Source organism: Cuculus canorus, chromosome 1, assembly GCF_017976375.1.
Source record: "Cuculus canorus isolate bCucCan1 chromosome 1, bCucCan1.pri, whole genome shotgun sequence".
In the NCBI taxonomy this organism is placed as follows: Eukaryota; Metazoa; Chordata; class Aves; order Cuculiformes; family Cuculidae; genus Cuculus; species Cuculus canorus.
Genome location: NC_071401.1, coordinates 206,912,620 through 206,928,682, shown reverse-complemented (window position 1 = coordinate 206,928,682; position 16,063 = coordinate 206,912,620). Strand labels below are relative to the sequence as shown.

Below are 16,063 nucleotides of genomic sequence, written 5' to 3'. Positions count from 1 at the left end.
ACCTGGTGATTCTATGATTCTATGAAAGAGAGAAGATTGGGATGAGTTTTTAGGAGGAAATGTTTTCCTGTGGGGGTGGTGAGGCACTGGTGCAGGTTGCCTGGAGAACTCGTGGCTGCCCCATCCCTGGAGGTGTTCAAGGCCAGGTTGGATGGGGCCTTGGGCAGCCTGATCTAGTGGGATGTCCCTGCCCATTGCAAGGGATTTGGAACTAGATGATCTTAAAGATTCCCTCCAACCCAAACTGTTCTATGATTCTACGGTTCTATGAAATGAACAGGAGCAAACCTTTCTGGAAGTTCATCCCCAACCCTTCATGTGGCCTGGTTCCTTTTTCACTGTTAATTTAAGGCTCTGAAATGCTGTTTGCTCTGCACAGTTAGAATCGTAGAAGGTTGGAGAAGACCACTAAGATCATCAAGTGCAACCATCAGATCAGCACCTCCATGGCCACCAAACCAGGTCCCGTTGAACACCCGGTTGTGAGTTCAACACCTTGTGACCTTTGGCAAGGTCCCACCTAAATAAAGATATTTTTTCAACTTGAAGCCATTTCCTCTTGTCCTTTCCCTTGGGAGAAGAGACTCAATTTGCTACAGCCTCCTTTCAGGTAGTTGTAGAGAGTAATAAGGTCTCCCCTCAACCTCCTGTTCTCCAGGCTAAACAATCTCAGTTCCCTCAGCCACTCCTCATAAGACTTGTTCTCCAGACCCTTCACCAGCTTTGTTCCCCTTCTCTGGACATGCTCCAGCCCCTCAATGTCCTTCTTGAAGGGCCTAAAACTGAGGACAGGATTGGAAGTGTGGCCTCACCAGCACCAGGTGAAGGTGCACTATCACTTGCCTGCTCCTGCTGGCCACATGATTTTTCATACAAGGCATGATGCTGCTGGCCTTTCTGGCCACCTGGACCACTTCTGGCTCATATTCAGCCGCTGTCAACGAGCATCTCCACCCATCTTGCATCATTCATTGCAACGTGTCCCTCATTGCTGTGATACCAGGCAAAAGTGAAAATGTGGGGTGTTTCTCAGAAAAAAACCCAACCTTTCTTGATGCTGTGGCCTCACCTGGAAATGAAGAAATTATTTCTTTTGATGATGCTGCACTGGCTGTTTTACTCAGCTGGGAACATTTTGTTTCTTTTCTGAGGGAATATTTTTCTTGCCATAATACAATACCCAATTTTTTTTTTCTTGTTGAAGTACATTTTGATACAGATCATCATTTCAAGAGGAGAGGCAGGAAATGTCAGGCTGAAACTGGCAATTGTCTCACTGCCAAAATGCTGTCCAGACCCTTCCTCGGTGTGTGGGACATTGTGGACAATAGGAATCACAGAATCATAGAATGATTTGGGTTGGAAGGGATCTCAAAGACCATCCAGTTCCAACACCATGGTGTCCATGGCAGGGACACCTCCGATCCAATGCAATGTACATTCTTTAATGAAAACATTTTTTGTCTACACAATGGAAGTGGTGAGGCACTGAAACAGGTTGCCCAAGGAAGTTGTGGCTTCCCCATCTCTAGAGGTGTTCAAGGCCACGTTGGATGGAGCCTTGGGCACCTTGGTCTAGCAGGATGTCCTTGCCCATAGGAGGGGGTTGGAACTAAATGATCTTTAAGGTCCCTTCCAATGCAAACTATTCTATGATTCCATGAATCTATGATACTACGATTCTACGATTCCATGAATCTATGATTCTATGATTCAACATGGGGCCAAAGAATGACCATTGACATATGTCTTGGACACGTCTGTTGGAGAATTCTTATGGACAGAGGAACTGAGGTTCGCACCCATGGATGCTTGAATTGCCAGGGCACAACAGGGCTCCCCAGATAAAGGACTGTGACCTCGAAGTGGCAGCGACAAAATGTTGTGGAAAGCTCTGCCAAGCTTGTAGTATGGGCAGCAATGACATGGTCAGCCAACCCATATGACACCTAAGAGGTGTCATTGTTAGAGATTGCATTTCCCACCAAGAAAGTGGTTGAGTCCCCATCCCTAGAGGGGTTTAAAAGATGGGGAGATGAGGTGCTCAGGGGTCTGCTTTGGTAGTGGAGAGGTATGGTTGGACTCGATCTTGAAGGTCTTTCCCAACCAAATGATTCTGTGATTCTATAACAATTTCCTGGTTCACAGGGAAGGCAGAGACTTTTGCTTCTGCAAATTAAAAAGGTGGGAGGACTTTTATGCCATTGGAGCTGCTGTGATCCTTCCCAGGGGCTGGCATGCTGTTCCAGGAGGTGCACTTGGAGGCTACGCTGTTGGATAGGACCCTTCTCAGCAGGCTCCATATGGCCACCAAACCCCAGAGGCTTAGCCTCCCACTTGCTGGATTTCCACACCTACCTGGGTGGCAACTCCAATCATCTCAAGGACCTGGGGATGGCTTTTTGCAGGGAGAAGCCTGGTTTTGAACCCCATTTTCTTTTTTTCACTTGCCCAGGGAATGGTCAAATGAAGGACAAGCCGAGACTTGCTAAAAACCATGGGGAGTTCAGGAATGAGCTGAAAGGCCTTGAGATGAGGCTCGATCTGTCCACTCAGTCTGACATGGGACAATGGAAATTAGAGAACCATAAAATCATAGAATCACTAGGTTGGAAAAGACCTATGAGATCATCAAGCAAAACTGTACCTGTCCACTACTAAACCATATCCCTAAGCACTTAATCTACCTGTTTTAAATACCCCCAGGGCAGACTTTTCTGGTGCTTGATAACTCTTTCGGTGAAGAAATTTTTCCTGATGTCCAATCTGAACCTGCCCTGGTGCAACTTCAGGCCATTCCCTCTAACCCTATTGCCTGTCACTCAGGAGAAGAGACAAAGACCCACGTCTCTACAACCACCTTTCAGAGAGTTGTAGACAGTGATAAGGTCTCCCATCAGCCTCCTTTTCTCCAGGCTAAACAATCCCAGATCTCTCGGCTGCTTCTCATAATGCTTGTTCTCCAGCCCCTTCACCAGCTTCATTACTCTTCTATGGACACACTCCAGCCCCTCAATGTCCTTCTTGTAATGAGAAGCCCAAATTTCCATCTTTCTCTCTGCCTTTCTCAAAGGCTTACTGCTTCCAGGTGAATTATGAACCAGAATTCTACTCAACAGCATTAGTAGACTTTTATTTTACATAAATAAACTCAGGGGTATGTGTTGTGGCCTGGTTTTGCACCATAGTCCTATGGGGCATGTGGCACAGTCACAAGCCCTGGGACATCTCCACTTTTCTGAACAATTAGATATTTCCCCCGCCACATATCACTTTATTTCCTGCTCATAATTACAGTTTTCTAGTATCTTTTTTTCAAACATCTTTTGCTTCTTCATGGTAACTGATTTGTCTTGCTTGTCCATCTCTAAGATGTCCTGGAGACACTTCTTACAGCTCCATTTCTTGTTGATTTAAACATTGCATTCACTGATCACCTCCCTCTGCCTGGTGTTCCAAAGCAAGGAAAGAAAAAACAAATGGGGTGTTGGAGATTGGCTGCAGATTGGGCTTCTTCTTGGACCTCCCATAGTCACAGTGGCTTGGGAGGCCCTTCACACCAAGGGATTGTCTGTGCCAGGTCATGTCACAACACATCAAACATCCAGAAAGCTCATGTCCTAATCCACGCCAGCTCTAACCACCACTTAGTGTTTTCATTAGGGTCAGCCAGGAGAAATGGGAATGTAGAGGACACATGGACCTGGCTTGGTTTTGGATGGCTTCCACTCCTCAGAGGTTACTTCTCCCCACAAAGGGAGTGCAGACACAGTTCTGGAAGTATCTACAGCTGCTTTGTGAAGCGTTAAATCTCTTAATGCTTATGCCTTGGGGGAAAGCATTGGCTGGGAAGAGGTTCATTTACTTATTATCCACTGCTGGAGCTGGATTCAAAGCCCTGAGAGTAGCTTCTACTCACACAAAGAAGCAGGCCACAAAATATGGGCACTGACCAACCTAAATGGGCCAACTGGTCTGCTTTGACTGCCCTTATGGTCAATGAACAAGGATGGGCTCCCCAAGGAGTGCAAGGAGTGGTGCTAAATCCTTCCTGCCTCACGAGGCAATGCATATTCCTTCTCCTCAGAGAGCACTTCGGCTCTCCAGGATGGCATTGCCACGTGGACTTAGATCAATGAATATTTGCATTGCCTTCTTCCTCGCAGGGTGGGAAGTGTGGGCTGTGCAAAGTCCATGGCATATCAGAAAGATACAGGTGGACGATAACAGCCTGTGCAATGGTCTTGATTTCATGCATAATAGGTGCCAGTCCAAAGTTCAGACCACATGAAAACTCAAATTAACCTGAAATTATGTATCTCAGGCTTTGATTTCTTTCTGTTTTTTAACATCTCTTCAAAAAAGAGAAGATGAACTTCACTGGAGGGTTTTTTAATGTATTGTAGGAGAAATAAAGCATTTCTCCTGGTGCCCAGAGGGGTTACCTCCACAAAGAGAAAAGGCTGAGAGAGAAGCATCTAAGAAGATCTCTCTTGGCAGCAGAACTGTATGCTTTACTGTCAGGGCTGGCAAGAGCCCATTTCCCCTGTGGTGAGCTACCACACACCTGGAGATGAGGAAAAGCAGTGCAGACTGCCCCCCTGAACGCCAGATCTGGCAATGGGAGCCCAGCTGGGCTTCCAGGAGTAAGTTTTTCCCATTGAAGCCCTGGATGAGGTATGAAGGGGCTTTTGGGACTGCTCACGAGCTGGTCTAGGTTAGGGAAGCTCCACCAGCTTCAGTCTCTGCTCGGAGTCCTCAGTGGCTGGAGATGCCAGAGAGGTCCTTGGATGGAGCAGTCCAGGGTTCAGAGGGCACCAGTGAAGAAATTTCTGCAAACCTTGGCCCTCAGAATACACAAGGGGACTGAGCTTAAGGCATGCAAACTACCAAGACCCAGTGCTGCTTCCCAGATGGACCCTCTTCATTACCCATAGTACCACTCACATCCCATCAGTGGACGTGGCACAAGGAAGGAGTTATCCATGAGCTCCTAGGATTGGAGGAGGTAAGGGGCAAAGTGAGCTGGAAGTGGGAGGGAAACAAGATCTTGCAAACTAGAGGGATGCCTCCAAGTTCTCTATTGGTCCTGGTGGGACACCATAAGGCAATGGACGTAGGCAGAGTATGGATGAGTTTTCCTGCTTTAACTTCACTCCTGATTGGAGGAAGAGGAGGGTTGGAGGGCTGAAGGGCTGCCTTACCTGCTGAGGTTTTGCACCGCCGCTCACATTTCCACTTGGTTTCAAAGCGGTTGCTGTTCCCTCGGCATCCTCCAAAGATGAAGGGCCGGCAAGCTTTTGCCTCTGCGTGGTAATACCACAGCAGGGTGTAGTGCTGGCAGGAACCCTCATCCATCGGCTGCAGGCAGGAGGCTGCAGGGAAAAAAACCCCACACACTCTCATGTGTTGGACCCAGGTGGGAAAAGGCCGGATTCTTCCACCCCCATACCTCCCCGGGCAAATGTGTGGGTATAGTGCAGGATCTCTTGTGAGATCTCATCAGGAGTACTGTGTCCAGTTCTGGAATCCTCAACATAAGGATAGAGAACTGTTGGAATGGGTCCAGAGGAGGTTACAAAGATGATCAGAGGGCTGGAGCATCTCCCATATAAGGACAGGCTGAGAGAGTTGGGGTTGTCCAGCCTGGAGGAGAGAAGGCTCTGAGGAGATCTTATAGCGACCTTCCAGTACCTGAAAGGGGCTACAAGAAAACTGGAGAGAAACTATTGTTCATAAAGGCTTATGGTGATAGGACGAGGGGCAATGGGTATAAACTGGAGAGGGGCAGATTTAGGCTTGGTATAAGGAACTCTTCACCATGAGAGTGGTGAGACACTAGAACAAGTTGCTCAGGGAAGTTGTGGCTGCCCTATCCCTGGAGGTGTTCAAGGCCAGGTTGGATGGGGCCTTGGGCAGCCTGATCTAGTGGGAGGTGTCCCTGCCCGTGGCAGTGGGGTTGGAACTGGATGACCTTTAAGGTCCCTTCCAACCCAAATTATTCTATGATTCTATGATTTCCCACTGCCCCACAGTCAGCACCTTGCCCCAAACAGTAGAGTTGGCAGAGCAGTGGGGGCAGCAAGGACCAAGGCAGTAGATTTCCATAGTGGGATAAGCAGAAGGCTCTTTGTTGCCCCATGACATGGCCTACCCCTGTGGTGCCCATCATGGTGGTCTCTGATCTTTGCAAGGAAGCAATTAACCTCTGGATCTTGAAAGAAGTCTTTGTAAGGGTGGTTGCATTCAGGATGTTCCCTGGAGGACACCCATTGTACATTTGGCCACACTGGATTGGGTCAAAACACCCTCCAATTTGTTCACCACCAACTTGATGCCCTGAGGCAAAAGCAGCTGCTTGAAGCCAAGTCCAAACTCAAGTTTTGAGCCTCTAGCACGTGTAACTCTTTCAGTGCCGCGTTCGCATGATCTGAATGCCAAGAAGCACTTCCCACCTGGGAAGTGACTTCCCTAAATGTCACTTAATTCATTGCATGTCACCTGGTAATTGACTGTGGGCTTCTTGGTCCTTGTGCTGAGAGGAACCCGTTATCTGCTGCGCCCGGGGAGCTGCTGGGGAAGCAAATGGAAATCACATGTAACAAGGGCACACAAACAAATTAGCCACCATTTAAATAGAGATCATTGGAGCCTTACATGGCTTTCTGCTGGCTAACAAGTTCTCTTAATAAATGTCACAGAGCAATCGTCGAGGGGAAGGAGAAACCGGTGGCAATAAAATTCTTAATGATGTTAAACAACTCAGTTGGAAAGGTTGGGTGTTAGTCAGAGAAAATGGAAGTATTTGCGGTTGTTTGCAAGAGATAAATGTCAGGATAGAGTTTTGTAAATCTGCGAGCTTTGAAAAGCCAGGAGCGATTGTAATCTGGCAGTAATAACCCTCCTATTGCAGAATCCTGTTAACATTTAGAGCGCCGAGCCACACTCATCACTTAGCAGACCGATTTATGAGCCCTCTTGCCTCAGACTCGGGCTTTAATGGGATTGTCGGCTGACGACGGCTGCAGCTGTGATTCAATAACCCATGGTACGGCCCATCGATCTGAAACCGCCCAGATCCCAAATGCTGCCGTGATATAAAGTGAATTTAAACCTAGATGGATGATGGCTTCAACGGACAACACAGACATCATGAGAGTGCTTGGGCATGGGCAGAAGGAAGGCAGTGACAGTTGGTGTCCAGTTCTAGGCTGAAGTGGGTTCGGGTTTGGTCCTTAGCAGATTACATGGGGTAAAAAATGAAGGTCATAGAATCATAGAATGGTTTGGGATGGAAGCGACCTTAAAGATCATCCAGTTCCAATCCCTCTGCTATGGGCAGGTACACCTCCCACTGGATCAGGTTGCTCAAAGCCTCATCCAACATGGTTTTGGGCACTTCCAGGGATGTGGCAGCCATGACTTCTCATGAACCATTGGCTGTGCCTGCAGACAGGTCCATAAACTCCTGCCCATGGGCAAGTAGCAGGACATAATTCACCTCCCTAAGGCTGAGAAGCCTTCATCCCCCAGAATGATGCTTGGACCTTGGCTACCTGGTGCTGCTCAGGATCTTACAGGGAGCTTCTTAATGCCTAGAAGCAGAGCCAGTCTTGGACCATGCTCTTGCCCTGTCCCCTTGCCTGGTGTAGAGGTAGATGCAGTGGAGGAGATGCTATAAACCCACTGTTTTTCATGTACACGCGGGTCTGTACCGCATGTGTCTTCAGGGTATAGGACCTTTGTCCTTCTCTTTCTCCCTTTCTCGGGCAACACAAAGGAACAGAAATTGAGTTGGTTGTTTTCTCATTAGCTGTAATCAGCAGTTTTTTTCATTAAGGGGTTCATGAGGCCCTGGGCTGAAATAATAATCTGTAATAGCTCGAGTGTTTGGTCCCAAAGATCTAATTTTAGGGTGACAGAAAGCTTTAGTAGAAGTTGCAAAGTGGTGGTGGGGGACAAAATCAGCCTGAAAATGTCTACCTCCTTCCAGCCTTTCAAAATGCATCCTTTTGAAAGAGGTGACCATTGCTGAGGCCACATATATTTGGCTCTTTCCTCACCCACTGCCCCTTCCAGGGGCATCAGCTCACCTTGTCTCTGAGCCACAGACCAGTCCTTTCCTCTCACTGCAAATCCCATCTTCTTTCTGCCCAGTCTCAGGGAAGAGGGTTCATGGAATGCTCCAGAAGATACCATCTGCCATGGTAGGAAAGATGGAAAGCACACCCCTGCACTTACCTGTGATAAGTGAATGTGGCTCCATGAATGGCTTCACCGAAGTCACTAACGTTGTCACGCTCTGAGTTGTGTTAAGCATTTCTTCCTGGCTTCTATCATCTATTCTGGTGTGTTCCTGAGGCTGAAAATACCCTTGGAGCTCTCTGTTGAATTCAGCTGCCTCCAGACCTGTGGATTTAATTGCTGCGACAGTGAGAATGAAATCTGGTGCCACTGTTTGAAAGCCACCATGCTTTAATAAATGGTGTAGCTCAACACAATTTCTGGCACTGCACAACACAGAATCAGAAAATCATGGAATGGGTTGAGTTGGAAGGGACCTTAAAGCCTCTCCAGATCCAAAGCCCCTCCCATGGGCAGCTTCTGCTCCCACTGCATCAGGCTACTCAAAGCCCCATCCAACCTGGCCTTGAACACTTTCATGGATGGGGCTTCCATGACTTCTCTGGGCAACCTGTGCCAGTGCCTCCCCACCCTCACAGGCAAAACATTTCTTCCTAAGACCTCATCTAAATCTGCCCCCTTTCATCTTAAAACCATTCCTCCTTATCCTATCCCTGCAATTCTTAATAAAAAGCCCCTCCCCAGCTTTCCTGGAGCCCCTTGAACTGGAAACTGCTCTAAGGTCTCCCCAGAGCCATCTCTTCTCCAGGCTGGGAAACTCCAACTCTCTCAGCGTGTGCTTTTATGGGAGGTGCTCCAGCCCTCATATCATCTTTGTGGCTTCCTCTGGACTCGCTCCAACAGATCCATGTCCTTCCTATGCTGAGGACTCGAGAACTGGACACATGGATCCAGGTAAGGTTTCACGAGAACAGAGTAAACAGTCACACACAGTGTGTCATTGGCAAAAGCCTACAGACCACTGGGGTATGTGGTCAAGGTAGGAAACCTTTTTCCAAGTCACACATACTCTGGAGAAGGGCAAGCCATTATTGTACTGTCCAATAAAAGCTGCTTTTGAGGAAGTAGTTCCTCAAAAGTGTGCTGATCTTCCTTGGGATCTCCACAACTGCCTGGATGTGTTCCCAGTGTCAGCTAGGATGGACTCGTACTCAAAACTACACGGATAATGAAATGCTGTTCGATCAGCATCTCCATGAGACAGGTTTACTATAAGTCTGGGAACCCACAAAAAGTCTGGATGCATGTGAGGCTGTGATTCCATCATCCTTCATACTGGGCATGTCCAACGCCTTGAGGGACAAGTGTGATCTGGACCAGGTTGGCAGGCACAGTAGCAAAACAGATATTTTAGGAGTTCTTGTTTTGAGGTGGATGTGCAGAGTTTGCAGGTAGAGGACAGTAGATCTAGTGGAACCTGGCTGTGCAAAGTTAACCCAGAAACCTGTTTAGAAGCAACGTGGACCATCAGATTAATGATCCATAGTGTGTCCACTGTGAATTTGATCTGGCTTTGCTCTACTTTGCTAACTTACTGTTTTATCTTAACGATGCTCTAAGCATGAGGGATGGAGAGGATCACATGCTCCTGGCGGAAGGATCAACCAGCTAGATAACAGGCAAGGCCCTTGGGTAACATCTGAGTCATGAAGGCAAAACACTTCAGAGAAGGTTGTCCTTTGCAGGACCATGGAGGCTGCTATGTCCAAGAGCATTCATTTACTCTGATTTATTTACATTACAGAAGCAAATGGAAGTAGGATCCCAGGTATGGGACCATGGGACAGATAGCAGGGAGAGGTGATCTCTACCCTGACAGATTTGCTTTCCTAACACAGAGCAAGAGGGGAAACAGAGCTCAGAAAGGACTATCTCATGCTCAGCATAATTAGGAATATCTCACACCAAGAGAGTTCTCAGCTCCTCCTACGACTGTATTGGCTTCTTCCATCCAGCACAAATATTCTGTTTCTTGACCCAATTATCTTTTTAAAAAGTCCTTGCTTTGTAAAATGCTCTGCTTTCGTACACTATGAAACAATGTGTTATGAAAGCTAAAAATATGTATATATAAAATGTAACAGTTATGAAGGAAAAATTAAATCAAATCCATTCCTGGAGAACATGAGGTCACTGCAATTTAGAGCCAAATTGCTGCTCTGACGTTCTTCCTTTGTCTATTCTTGTTTAAAACATTAGAAACAAGCTGTGGTGAGGGATTCTTTCCAGGTTTAATGATGGCTTTGAAATTTAGTAGGAAATGTTCAGGTTAGAGGACACATCCCAGGGCAACCAAGGTATCAAAGTTGGGTTAACAGGTATGACACAGACCTACGAGACACCTGTGCCCATAGAGAGGATACCGCAGGATACGTAATCTGGCTTATATACAGGCAACTGGATCAACATTGAAGGATAAGCATCAGATCCAGAGCTGGAAACTTTCCTCTAGGTTACTTCATGTGAGCTGAGTGTCTTCAAAACCTATTACGGCCAGCTGAGATCCAAAACCTGGGTCAGTGTCTAGCATGGGAAAAGTGGACACTGAATTGCTTGCCCACATGTAGGCAAAGACACGGAGGAACCAAGATCTCCTTGAAGGACAGAAGATGAGTCCCTGACTGAATGTGGGCATCTGCCTTGGGGTTGGTAGATTGGCCGTCCAGACTCCATGGACCATATGGATTGGATGTCCACAATGGGATCTTAAAGGATGAATAAGCTTTGAGTGATTTGATCTAGTGGGAGGGGAGGTGTCCCTGCCCATGGCATGGGGGTTGGAACTGGATGGGCTTTAAGGCCCCTTCCAACCCAAATTGTTCTATGATTCTATGAACAGACACCTGCACTGTGGACATCTCACTAGAGGGTACGGTGCCGATGGCGGAGCAACACGATTTGTTTCATGGACAGGGAGAGGTGTACTGGTAGGTGCAGCTTTTAGATCTGTATGTCAGGTCTAACCTTGATACTGTCTTAGAATCATTGAATCACTAGGTTAGAATAGACCTTTGAGATCATCGAGCCCAACAGTACCTGTCCACTACTAAATCATATCTCTGAGCACTTCATCTCCCCATCTTTTTTAACAGCTCCAGGGATGGGGACTCCAGCACCTCCCTGGGCAGCCTCTTCTAATGAAGGTAGTGGGTGTTCCACTTGCAGTAGTGGCTGGAAGCAGGAGACCTCTTGAAGTCCCTCTCAACCATGTTTTCTCAGATTCCTCCCAAAAAATGCCCCCTCCCAGCGCCAGGGTCTAAAAGCAGTCAGTGATCCAGGCTCCTTTTCTGCACTGAATCACAGAAGAAAAGCACTTAACGACATCTTTTCACTTGCAGTTTCAGGCTGTTTGGGGGCAAGGGGAATATCTTTTACACTACTCCATGAATTCACATGCATATTACCAGCCTTACCCCTTTTCATGAGCATCCTTCCCAACTCACCTCCGCAATCTGAGAACATAAGACACACAGGGCATAGTTTGATTGCTACTTCTTTTTTTTCCCCTATGTAAATAAGATATTTTCAACCAAGTCATTACTTTTACAGGCAGCACATGCTTTCATGGATTATTTTTCATCCTTTTTTTTTTAACCCTCCCTTCAAAGTATTCAAATGCCTCCTAACGTCTCCAGGCAAAAATGGATGCAACTCCATGCTTGATGGTTGAAGCGTTTTGATGAGTGGTGGCGAACCCAAACCCTTCTTGGCCATAAGCAGCCCCAAGGAGTGGGACAGAAGTGGGGCAGCTCCCAGATAGCTGGACTTCCATAGGGCAAGGAAAGCATGGTCCCAAAAGCCTGACACCCTTGCAATGTCGGGATTCTGGGGTAAAACCATCCCCAAATGCGATGCTTTTTGTATCTGTTATAGCACAGTTATTCACTACTGGAGAGGAGAGGTCTGTGTGTCAAGAAGTGCCACAAAGTAGACAGGAATTAAAAGGTTGTTATTAGGCAAATGCAGCTTCAAACTTTCCCTGGTGACCCAGCAACTTTCACCAATCAACAGGGAAACGGAGATGACCAGGGAGGAAAGCTTTGCTGACAAAACCACGCAGGAAGAAATGGGAAGAAAAGGTTTAAAGGGAAAAAATTAAGAGTATGAGAAGAAGGGCAGGACTGTGGCAGAGACCTTGTGGCCCAAAAACCTTCACTCTTCTCCAAGCGTGGAGATGCATCTCCATTTGCTGCTAATGGGGTGATATTTGCTCTGCCATGCCAGCGTGTGCCGGCACTTAAATTGCTTCAATTTAGCTGCTGGTAGGTGTCAGAGTGGTAGCCCCAAGTGTGGTTCACTGGCTGACTCACCGCATCTGCCTTTCATTTCGCTCCTGACCACCTCCTTCACTTCTTCCTCCTGTGCCGCAGTGGGGAAAGCAGGGGTTAGCTGTTATTTTCTACTCCCGCACCATCTCCCTCCACACTGTGCCCCATCGCAGCTCTACTTGCCCCACTGGAGTTGGCCTTCAGTGAAACCACCTCAGCTTGGGTATGGCCGAGATCAGAAGTACATTTTGTCAGAGGTACATCTGGTGTCACGGGGGCCTGGGTTCAAGTTTTGTGGCTCATCAGGGAAATGATTCCCTTTGCAAATCCATGGCTATCCTGCAGCCAGCTCGTCTTGCCACGAGGAGCTGAGATCCCAGTCCAACATGAGGACCATGACACACCTCAAGCCTAGGTTGGCTTTCCTTTAAAATGAGTCTCTCCACTCTTTTGGCACTGTCCCTGGAGCCATGATCATTCACCTCTGAGAAGCTTCATCAAACCCTCTGCACCCATGCCGAGGGGCTGCTCAAATCATACTGCAGGCTTGACCCATGGAGATGGGCTGTAGCATTAGATTGAGATGAGACGTAGCTGCATCTCATTTTGTTTTTCTACCAGCTAATGCCAATCCCCACAGAGCAAGGCATCTGGTTTCATGGTTTTTGAGTCTATCCTTCACCCTTTGGGCCAGCCAACGGCGACTGTTTCACTGGAGCATCTTCCATATGCGATGGTTGAAATTCTACTGCACTTTATGTGGTCGCTGCGTCTTGTCCCTTGTAAGAAGGACAAACTTTGGGGTTCTTACTACATAGTGAGCTGGGCTCACTTCAGCATAGGAGACCCTTGCCTGTAATACCAATTCTAAAACTAATCCTGCTGGGTTTGTGTGCACCAGAAAGAGAAAAGTACCGCATCGTGTTAGTCAAGTGGCACAAAACGCATTTGCTCAGGCAACAGGAGGAAGACCCTAATGTCAGGGGAGCTGTAACACAGACCTTGCCCCGATCCATGTAGGTCAACCACGCCTCCTTCAGGATTTACAAATCCACCGCAGCATCTTTTGCAGTGATGCCGGCTTAGAAAATGTGGCACATTTCTCTCTCATGCTCTTATTTTGTACTTGACCAGCCCTGTGGCGTTGGCACTGATCCTGTCCTCCAACCACAAGTTTGAAGCATCATGGGGAGGATGGGACGGGGTAAGTGTGCCCCATGGTCTGTGTTGTTGTTTGGGCTTGGCATGGTGCAGCCCAGCACTGCTCCCACCCCAGTCTGTGTATGTCTGATGTCTCTGGGTAACAGCCAACATTCTCATTTCCCAGACATTCTCTGAATAAACCCGTTTCTCAGCATTTCCCTCCTCCCCTACACCTCTTAGGAGCAGTTTGTCCTATTTTCTCTATTCAGGCCTCTGTAATAAGATGTCATCTTGGGCTAAAGTACTCACAGAAAGACCAGGATCTCCCTTTTCTCCTTTCTGGCCAGCTGGACCATTTTCACCCTGTTAAAAACACTTAAGTCATTACAAAACCTCGGGAGATTGACCATTAAATGCTCCAAGAATAAGTGCACCTTAGAGAGGAAAGGATGTTAGGAAGGGAGATAGGGAATAAGATTCACATGTTTTCCTATAGATTTGAGGGATATCATAGAATCATAGAATAGTTTGGGTTGGAAGGGACCTTAAAGATCATCCAGTTCCAGCCCCCCTGCCATGGGTAGGGACACCTCCAACCAGGCCAGGCTGCTCAAGGCCCCATCCAACCTGGCCTTGAACACCTCCAAGGATGGGGCAACCACAGCGTCCCTGGGCAGCCTGTGCCAGTGCCTCTCCCCTCTCATAGTGAAGAAATTCTTTCTTATGTCTGATCTAAATCTGTCCCTCTCCAATTTGTAGCCATTCCCCCTACTCCTATCACTTATGCCCTTGTAAAAAGTCCTTCCCCAGCTTTCTTGTAGCCCCTTCAGGTACTGGAATTTTGCTACAAGGTCTCCTCAGAGCCTTCTCTTCTCAAGGCTGAACAACCCCAACTCTCTCAACCTGTCGTGAGTGAATCACTGAGCAGAAAAGAATGGACTCTTCCCCCAAGTTGTGGAGGGGCTCTTTATCAAGCAGTACAAGGAGAGAACAAAGGGGAATGATTTTAATCTGAAAGAGGGGAGATCTGTAGATATGAGGAAGAACTGTCTTCCTGGGAGAGTGGTGAGGCACTGGCACGCATTGCTCAGAGAAGTTGTGGCTGCCCCATCCCTGCAGGTGTTCAAGGCCAGGTTGGATGGGGCTTTGGGCAACCTGATCCAGTGGGAGGTGTCCCTTCCCATGGCAGGGGGATTGGAACTGGATGGGCTTTAAGGTCGCTTCCAACCCAACCATTCTATTATTCTATGTGCAAGAAAGCAAGAACAAAATTATGTATCAGAGAGCTGGGGGCAGGCTCTCAGATTCTTTGGGAATCGTGCTCTATCCAAACAGTAAGGATGCTACCAGCTACAATTTCAGTCAGGTTTCTTTGTACTTTGTAAGGGACCACTAAGGCTGAGGTAGAGGTGTGGAGAGGATCCAGCCTCCAGAGAACCTCTGGGAACCAGACCATGGAGAAGATTGCAGTAGGATTCATCAGAAAAGACGAAAGACAGGGAGATGTTAAGCTTTGCCATCAGTGCTTTCTGCTTCCTAGGAGAAAATACCTTGAAAAATTTTCTGCTTGGAACTGGTGAAAACTGGATTTGTTGATTAAAATACTTAAAAATATTAAAGGAAAATGAGCACAGGAAGAATGATCTAAATTAAAGCCGTGATGGTCATTTTTCTCAATCCATGTTCACTTAAAAAGACTGGAGCGCAAGGAGAAATCGCATTACCCTCCACCACCACATGGAGTTAAAGCAATGCCACCTCCTGACGCAAAAAGGCCTTGAGTCAGAGTAGACAGGACCTACAATATGTAGGGACATGGGTTGGAGGTTGGGGTCCTGAGGTTAATCTCTTGTTTGTATTCTCTGACATGCATTAAAAGGTTGAGCACTGCCCCTCTGTACCAAAGCACTGCACCGAGCATGATTTTCTTGCTGATCTGCAATGGCAAGCACAGTTGAGCGTGTGCTCACCAAAAATATTATGTGATGTTTTCCCAAAGAAGTCTTATATAAAAGAACTGGCAGCCCAGAGGTCTCACAGCAGTTGTGAGACTGTGCACCTTCAGTGCAGCATTGCAGTGTCCAGTGCTTGAGGATAGAATGCTCTCTGAGCTCTTATTGTTTCAAAATCTAGAGACCCAAGCAATGCAATCTAGAACAGCCAGGGTTCATTCACAGCTCAGATGCAGAGCTCTGCGAGGCTGAAAGGTATTGAGGAGCCTCACCAGAAGGGGAGGCTGCCTTATTCTCATACTGACCGTTTCTCCTTTTTGCCCATCCATGCCTGGGGGTCCCTTGAGACAGAGCTGAGGTCTCCCTCTTCTCCCTCGTGGACCCTAGAGAAGAAGAGGAGAGCTCTGTTAGCATCACCTGAGCACCTTCCAGGTCCAGAGGAGGGCCACAAGGATGATCCGAGGGCTGGAGCACCTCCCACACAAAGACAGGTTGAGAAAGTTGGGCTTGTTCAGCCTGGAGAAGAGAAGGCTCCCAGGAGATCTTATAGCGACC

General features: G+C 47.5%; 1 protein-coding gene across 1 annotated transcript in view; it reads right to left on the bottom strand.

Moving 5' to 3' along the window:
• Positions 1-3,265: 3,265 nt before the first annotated feature.
• The window catches only part of LOC128852369 (collagen alpha-1(VII) chain-like), a 134,886-nt gene continuing 122,088 nt past the window's right edge, over positions 3,266-16,063 (bottom strand). The window contains 8 exon segments of the mRNA XM_054068800.1: positions 3,266-3,447; positions 5,205-5,375; positions 6,502-6,573; positions 8,242-8,409; positions 11,589-11,597; positions 12,456-12,504; positions 13,866-13,919; positions 15,814-15,891. Coding sequence (XP_053924775.1) covers positions 3,434-3,447; positions 5,205-5,375; positions 6,502-6,573; positions 8,242-8,409; positions 11,589-11,597; positions 12,456-12,504; positions 13,866-13,919; positions 15,814-15,891 — 615 coding nt within the window. The 3' untranslated portion in view covers positions 3,266-3,433.